This window comes from Schistocerca piceifrons, chromosome 3 (assembly GCF_021461385.2).
Source record: "Schistocerca piceifrons isolate TAMUIC-IGC-003096 chromosome 3, iqSchPice1.1, whole genome shotgun sequence".
Taxonomy (NCBI): Eukaryota; Metazoa; Arthropoda; class Insecta; order Orthoptera; family Acrididae; genus Schistocerca; species Schistocerca piceifrons.
Genome location: NC_060140.1, coordinates 413,791,837 through 413,800,909, shown reverse-complemented (window position 1 = coordinate 413,800,909; position 9,073 = coordinate 413,791,837). Strand labels below are relative to the sequence as shown.

Genomic DNA, 9,073 nt, shown 5'->3' with positions numbered 1-9,073 from the left:
AACCAATCCTCCGCTATTGTAAGTCTGATTGTCTTTCACAGTACGAGTAGGACCCTTGACTACGTATTTTGGTGCCTTCAGCAAAGACAGTAATTTCCTTGAATTATCATTGTAATCAACATACACATTTCAATAGCGACAGAGAGCAATATATGTCACCTATTTTCTTTTCATGTCTTTTCAGAACAGAAGGGAAGTTCGCAATTGAAGTTAACAGAAGGTGCTGGCGGCTCTCCGCTCAATATACAACGTGAACACATGTGTCTGTGAATATGAAGACTTTCCAGGAATATACTCGTGCTACTGAATGAGTTATTTCTCAGATTTGTCTCACAGATAAGTTCCGAATTTATTCCGTTGAAACTTGTGTATATTTGTGGCTCTTGAAGTTTTCCCTGCCTACTGAATATTCTATGAGATTTCCGGATTGCAGCCGGATCGTGTTGGCTTCTTCTCAAAAGATTTCGGCTGGCAGCTGTTCAGTCATCTTTAGGTAAGTGTCTGCCACCGGAGACTGGTAGCTTTATAGCAAAAACTGATGCAGAGATGCATGCGCACTGGCGACTGTCAGAGGAACGTCCTATATCTAAATTCACACCATATGAAAATACTATTCCATCTGTGGCGCGCAGGCGCATGCGTAAAGATGAAACTACATGTCCGCCCTCAATCCGACCGCGCGCTCGTGGAGCCGAAGACAAACATCATACGTCATCAGACGTGTGATTATGAATAAAATGTCTTCTGTCAGAAGGAATTAACGGCATCGCCGGGTCCCAAGCCTTGTCCAGTTGAATCAACCGGAACGATTTATAAGACCTTTACTTGACGTATTTCCACAGATTCTTTAATTACTGACTCCCAAAAATTCTCTCCGGGGTCGTGATTTTTGTGGACAAATGATCCATAGACTTGCAATACGGAGCCGAACCCCGAAGCGGATATCCCGGCCAATAAATGCCATACGATCATTTCATTTCATCTTCGCCGGTGGCCGAAAGACTACTTTAACTTGATCTAGTATCCAGCCTACTTTAGACGAAAGGTTTCCGACATACGGGAGGAACACTCTGAATGTGAACGGCTCCTTACATTCTTGATGTTGTGGATGGTAACGCTCCTTCCTCCTCAGCTCACGTCCTTGGAGCGTTGGTGCATCGGACACATGTTGTTGCTGATTGAGACAGCTTTACATAGGAGACAGAACACCTACAGTTGGTGTTCAAGGATAATTGTTACTCTGTACATCAGATTAGTACAGCGCTAAGGAGGAAGAAATGTGACCAACCACAATATCAAGAAAATAAGGAGCTGTTCAGATCCAGGACGTTCCATCCATACATCGAAAACCTTTCGTCTAAAGTAGCCTGGATCCTAAGTAAACATCAAGTCAAAGTAATATTTCGGCCACCGGCTCTACTCGGTTCGGTAGAGAACTATCTGAGTCTGCGGAAGGCCGGAATTTAAAAAATTCTTTGCCAGTTTAGGAAAGCTTACATAGGTCAGATGATACGCACAGTGCATGAAAGGTCCGTTGCACATGAGCGCCATACACCCTTCGCAGTCCAGTAAGTCGGCCGTAGCTGTGCATTGTGCAGTACCCCTATGGATTATTCATCCACAAAAATCCTGACCCCGGTGAGGTCCTTTTGGGATTCAGTAATTAAAGAATATGTGGAAATACGTAAAGCACAAGACCTCATAAATTGTGAGTGTGATTTCAACTGGACAAGGCACTGGACCCGGCGATCTCTTTAATTCCTTCTGAGAGGAGACATTTTATTCATAATGACACGCCTGGTGACTCCTGACGTTTGTTGTCTTACCTTTACCCATGCGCCTGCGCGCCACAGTATATGCATCTTGAAACACTATATGCAGGGAGCGTGAATTTCAGTGTAGGACGCTCCTGCGACGGCCGCCAGTGCGCATGCATATCCGCACCAACTTTTGCTATAAAGCTGACACCGTGAGCAAGCACTCTCCGGTGGCAGACACTCACCTAAATATGGCTGAACGGTTGCCAGCCGAAATATTGTGGAAAGAAGTCAACATGATCCAGCTGCAACCCCGAAACCTCATTCAATGTTGTTCATGTTCGTTTCTTCTTGTGTCATGAACTGGAGTTTCCACTATTAAACAGGTTAAGAACAGTGTTTGATGGACCTTTACTTGAAGTCAGATCTTGTATTCATCACATACCGGCATTAGACTGCAGAATGTGGACTAACTGTAACGTGGTCGTTGATAAAAGCCAATAGTTACCACATAGTCTGGTGGAGGGTAGCCTGTGGGAGACGTCTTAGCAAGATCTTTTGACACAAGGTAAAGCTTGGGCCACTGGGAACTCATGAGAAGATACAGTCCACATACAACAAAAGGGATCAAAAATGATGCTGTGTGTATGAGTTTTAAGTGTTATTGTCATCATGGTTCAAACCCATGTTAAAAAGGTACATTTATGTTTTGTATGTAGTTGATTTTAAGAATAATACATAAGGGTAAATAATTTTCTGTACGTATTTAAAACTGGTAATTTTTTTAATACCCATGTTAGCCTCTTATACTGTAGTCAGACTCACGTTATTATAAGTGTGATATAGAATCAGTTCCACTAATCTTCATGCGAAAATGTCTCCTTCATGATGCAGTAGTTTGTTTCTCGTTTTTATATTAATTTGTCAGTTCTAAACAAACTGCCTGTGTGCATGCTTACACTTTAAGAAGTGAGGTGGCGACAATCGTGAAATGCTGAAGGCGCATACGAGAATCGGCGATATCCTCAGCTGACAAGAAGCAAGAAATGGGCATTCCTTGCGGACGCACTTGTCGCGTACAACAACCCTGTAGAAGGGCAGTCGCTCCAGACTGTAGTGTCTCGCAGAGAGGGTGAGGTGCTAGCTGCAAAAAGGTTGAGTGAACTGCCAAAGGAGGAAGGGGGGAGGGGATGATCAAGGAAGTCCATCTACTATAACTATACTTACAACATTATATTGAGCCGAGGCAACAGTCACGACTCAGTCTACCGTCAATACTCTAGAGAATCTTCAGCGAAGTGCAACGCAGTTATAGTCCGCTGTCCGTATTGGAATGTGAATTTATCCTTTACAGTCAGCGATACAAATAATTATAGGAATGCTAACAAATTCCGCTGATGAGTAAGTGGCTGAACAAAACAGTTAAACAAATCTTAAGACAAAATTAATTGTCCTCCTCTCACTAGGTAGAGTATACGAATTAATGTATGTTTTCGAAACCATTAACTTATAATTTTCTTATTTTCCTAAGTCAGCTTCCGATAGATTGAAACAGTGTGATAGCACTTACAAGCCAGGTCTTCCAATGATGCTATCGTTTCTTTGCTGTCTTTATTAGTACATTATATCAATATCTTCATGTTATCGATACTTATTTTTCTTTTGTTTATATGTAAATGTTCTTGATAAATTAATTTTGAAATCACTTTTGGACTTTACTAATTTTAACTGTTACCTTTATATCTGTCATTGTTTTATCAGGTATACATATTGCCGTTTTACTTACCTACCTCATTACATTTGTATTTTTGTCATAACACATTATGTACCAACCTCACGGCCTTACTCACCTTAACATTTACGTTTCTACATACCATGTCTTTATGACCGTAACTTCAGGTACCAGAATTGTGCCCTATGCAGTTGTTAAATTCACTAATCAAACATTAGTAAAGGTACGTTCACGAGCAACACAATGTTTTCACGTAATACCTGTGCCTTAATTGTGGTCAATTCTTTCATTATTCTTAAGCTTTATGTTTTTATTTTAAGAGGACACTGGTTCCACTTTGCTAAAAGACTGTAGCTCTATATTTATCTCAACTTGTAGAAAGTCAAAGGATCAATGTGGAGCGTCTTTTGCGGGTTTTTCGGCAAAAGACAGTTCAAATCTGCTCTAAAATGTAAGGAGTGTGATGAAAGCTGTCTGCTACATTCACAGCTTTCAAGACTGATCTTCTTTCACGTTTTGTTAACTCGCAGACGCTTTGCAAGAGTATATTATGAACCAATCCTCCGCTATTGTAAGTCTGATTGTCTTTCACAGTACGAGTAGGACCCTTGACTACGTATTTTGGTGCCTTCAGCAAAGACAGTAATTTCCTTGAATTATCATTGTAATCAACATACACATTTCAATAGCGACAGAGAGCAATATATGTCACCTATTTTCTTTTCATGTCTTTTCAGAACAGAAGGGAAGTTCGCAATTGAAGTTAACAGAAGGTGCTGGCGGCTCTCCGCTCAATATACAACGTGAACACATGTGTCTGTGAATATGAAGACTTTTAGAGTGAAAGGCTAGGTAAACAAATGGAACAAACATGACCATTGCACTGTGCACGTCTACAAGCTTTGTTGCTGAAGCATTGTAAGTATTAAGCCATTTTTGTAAAACTCTGTTAAATGTCTATTCATGCCCAGTATTATTACTTTACACAATATTAGGCTACCATACCCCTGTTCCTTTTGGAATCTTTGTTATAAAAAAGCGTTATCATGGGTCTCAATTTCATACGGTTTATGAGAGGACGTTTAATTGCATGGCTTGTTCTAGTATACATACTTGCATGTAACTCAACATAAAGCAGAACACAGAGGGTAACTTAGTACGTTCCACGTCACAAGGAAAGCAGGAAATGAGATCAAACAGAATAATTTTTTCTGTTAAATGTAAGAAATAATTGAAATATATCTCGTGCTCTGGGGGCGAACAGTGCAATAAAATTATAGTATTCTTCTGGTGCCTTAGCACTCTGCGATTTTGATCACTACTTATAATATTCGATCTTAGGAAAATGTTAGTATCTGAAATCTTTGTATTTCTTCTGACTTTGGAGGGAATTTCTAGTATTTCTAAAACGAAGTAGCGTTGTAAAAGTATTACTGTATAGTTGTATACAGTTTTGTATTTTCCTTAGTTGGATTTAACAGACGTATTTCTGATTTGTCAGAATGAGAGGTACTGTAGTACAAAGTGCCTTATGCTATTTTGTCCAAAACGGCGCTATTTGTGTAAATATCATTGTCAGTGGTGACTGATTGCTGTCTTTGCACGAAATAACCTGTAGAATATGCCTTATTGATAATATAAAGGCTTTCAATTAGTAATAAAAATATTTCTGCCTACCATTGACTAAGTAAAGGTATGTGGACTTAACATTAGCGGAAGAAATATTGTAGAGCATGGTTTTATTCCCTGTATCTTTATTTCTGAGTGAATATAACTATAAATGTACAGGACATCTGCGTGGTTACAAACAAAATATACTACCTCCACAAATGTGAGGTGTTGCAAAAGCTTACTAAGATGGGGTATATACACTGAACTATGTTATCTCAGCATCTTTGTACAGATGAAGGTTTAATGACATGACATAGAACTCTAAAATCTGTCACTTACTATCCTTTACTTCTGTTCTTAAATCTCTGACGGAATAAAAATATATAATTTCTTCCGTATTTTTTCATATTTTCAAATATGCTTTGCTTCTGACACATATCTTTCACCTGAAACTAACATGTACTTCAACTTTCAAGATAAAACTCTGTTCGCAATTAACGGTATTTCATGTGTTACAAGAAAACCTCATACCTTTGAGGTAGTTTACCCATTTTATACGCAAAATCCACTCAGTTGAAACTAGGTTCCTGTTAATATCCAGATTATAAATAATAGTGCTTTATTTAGGTCTAGAGTAAAGACACTGCATTACTAGTATTAACGAGAAACGATTGCAAACAGTGAATCTGTGGTGTTACTTACAAGACATTTCAAAAACTAAAACTGTATAAGATTAAATAAACGAATATTACTTAATCCATGTGCATTATCAGTAAATTACATATGGCAACCAGAAATTTACCGTCATAAGACTTAATACTGGTTACTCTTGGCCTCTTATTTCTGTACTATAGACTAAACGTTGCTTAAGCGAACAAACTGTAGTGCTGATTTCTTTCTTTCTTTTTCTCGCAGAAAATTGATGACATTGAGAAATATTGATTCAGTTTGTCCTGTATGTAAATTTTTCGTTATTATGTAGATGGAACAATGGGAAGTTCCACATTGTTCACATTGACTTAAGAATGAATAGAGGTCTTTAGAAACAATCTGGTCATTATAATATTTGAATATACTTTAGTTTTAATTGAAGTGTATAAACCATTTTCTTGTTCACCTTGCCAATAGTCATTTCTTAAACTACTTTTAGGAAGACTGCAGATATGAAACCAGACAGATTCGGGTTTCTAACGTTTGTATTCCTGAAATTGCACAAAATAATTTATAGTCGTAGTATATGTTGTACATTGAAAACAATACTACATATTCTCTGATATTCCAGTGCACTGAATATATTGCGATAAAGTACAGCAGAAAAATATGCATAAATGTGTCATTGTGTTGTGGACGTATGCATATTAATAACTTTCAAGTGATTTCTGTATCTACAGTTTTACACTATAGGAAAGCAACTTAATCAGATGTGAAATGTAAGGTTGGTAAAGCATTAGTTACCAGTCACATTGTTGGGAAGCAGTCTAAATTATATAAAAACAGAGCATTTAGTCATACTACATTTATTTGATACGTAAAGGAGAACAATAAATAAACAAATCGAATAATACAATAATTTCAGTTTGTTAAATATTACATTGTAATTAACTTATCGATCCATTACTATCTGCACCCAATTAGTCTTTCAATACACAGTTATTCTAAGTGGGCTAGGATGTGAACGAATCTGTTATCTAGAGATTATACAAGGAATTAACATCTAAGACTCTTTTTCAGTAACGAAGGCTCGGCGCTGTACCAGCCTGCTACTGGCGCTCGAAAACCTGCCGATTGCGAGGAATAATTTGATAGGACAATCTAACGCGTGGATGCAGTTTACTGTTCATCAGAGAAAAGTGTTATTTGGTGGAAGACGAAAAGGAGCAATAATGACGGCTGTATTGTCTCTGTCACGTGTGGATATCATTCCCACATATTTCTCGAGCGCGAAATGTTAGATAATTGCTCGTTATGTACTACATTATTCATAACTGTTTTACCGAAAGAGTAACACTGACTAAACGTAATGAAATCCTCATAAAGTAAAAGAGTTTCATTTGAAGCATATAAGATGCAGAAAATATCAAAATTATTTCTGTTTATCGCTTCACAAGTAGCGTGTCGGTGTTAGTGTAACTTCAGACATAAAGCGGAAGAGAAGTAGCTGCATGCAACCGCTGGCTGATCACAGGAGGAAATAAGTTATTTAGCCAAGAAAATATCAGGTAGAGATCGGACTGAGGACAGAGGAGTCTCCCTCAGTGCTCGAAACGCAATTTGAAGCACTATGGTAGAAAAACTGGAGATTACGTTTCGGACGTTAAACTAATTAAAGCCATCATGACAACCACGATATCTGTGATGTTACAGTAATAGTGACGTCGTCGTGTAACGTAATCACGAGTTAATCCGCTGAACCTACTCTTCTAAACTCAATAAAATGCGTCTCATAATCAGATCGGCATGCATGTAAGAGCGACCACATTCTGTTTTATCATGAAATAATATTGAAAATAGTACTTCGTCCAGACAGTTCAACATTTCACGCAAGTAGAGTATATTAGAAATAACGAACATGACTAAATGTGGTAAAAAAATAATACTGGCTTTTGTGTGTGTGTGTGTGTGTGTGTGTGTGTGTGTGTGTGTGTGTAGTGTGTGTCTGTATGTGTGTTCTACTGTTAAGGGTTACTGAATTTAGAATATTTCGTTTCATATAGTTTTATTGTTACAAGCTGCAATGCACTACAGGCCCAGAAACTTCATCGTTCAGCATTATTTCATCAGAATGTATATTCGTCTCCACAAGTGTTGAGGGGAGTTTTATCTAAAAGAAGTATACAGTTTTCAGTATGAAACCTACGACTATGTTTGTAGGTTAGCAACAATCCTACCTTATTTAAAATAATACATTGAGTTCAGAAATAATACGTGTTATAGTTTCAAAAGGAAGAGTTCAAGAAGACAGACGACTATTAAAGTTTAAGTAATGGTATTTTAAGTAGGCACACATAAATTTGGTACAATGAGCCATAAAGATTCGAAACAAATGGCAGCTGAATCTCATCAATATTGTTAAACTATAGTAAGACTACTCTACACATCCACGATATTTCAAACAATTACATATTTTTATACGATTTGACAAATTTTTGTCACTGGCTTTCCAGTATATTCAAAACTGGGTTTGGCAGAAAGTGAGCTAAGTGTAAGAGCGCAAGGTAAGTGCGTGGGTGGTGCGAGGCAGTCGGCAGTCGCGGGCGCCGGCAGAGGGAGAGCCCGTGGGCGGCGGTGGTGGTGGTGCGCCTATTTGCCCCACTTCTGGAAGAGTCCCATACGCTGGCAGCGGCAGTTGGCGCCCCACAGGTTGCACCTGCAGCTCGAATTGTAGCAACAATCCTTCGGCCGGTGGTCGCAGGTGCCTCCTCGGCGGATGCACGCGCGTCTGAAAAGGTAAATGAAGGAAGAACGTCTGCAAAGAAATGAGAGAGCTCAGGGAAAAGTCGCCGACAGAAAAGACACAAAGAGGACGACACAGGACATCACACATCAAAACGACACAAGTGGACGAACACGACACAAGGATACACAGATAAATATAAACACACACATCAACAAAATACCAGGTGTGGCTGTCATCTGCTCTAAGGTAATGATCCCTCAACCAGTGCGTTGGTTTTAGCAGTATAGTGATTAACTAGGCGTGCACCTAATGCGAGTGATACGTTTTTGCCTCGCTCCAAGTTTTGAACTAGTTTACCCACTCACATGTAAGGCTCCAAATGACATTGCATCTTCATATTTACTACTGGCATGGTAAAATAATGTATAAGTAACAAAACAAATTCTATAACTGATGGAAGACTAACCTTGAACCTTAGAATACATAGTTTGACAGCTAATCAAGTAGCCACTGGCTCACGACTAGCTGTCATATCTTCGTTATTTCAGATGGATTCCAGTTAATGCTGCCCACCTT

The 9,073-nt window shown here is 38.6% G+C and overlaps 1 protein-coding gene across 1 annotated transcript in view; it reads right to left on the bottom strand.

Moving 5' to 3' along the window:
• Positions 1-6,505: 6,505 nt before the first annotated feature.
• Positions 6,506-9,073, bottom strand: part of LOC124788701 — a 433,390-nt gene continuing 430,822 nt past the window's right edge. The window contains exon 5 of the mRNA XM_047255980.1: positions 6,506-8,539. Coding sequence (XP_047111936.1) covers positions 8,401-8,539 — 139 coding nt within the window. The 3' untranslated portion in view covers positions 6,506-8,400. The remainder of the gene's footprint in view (positions 8,540-9,073) is intronic.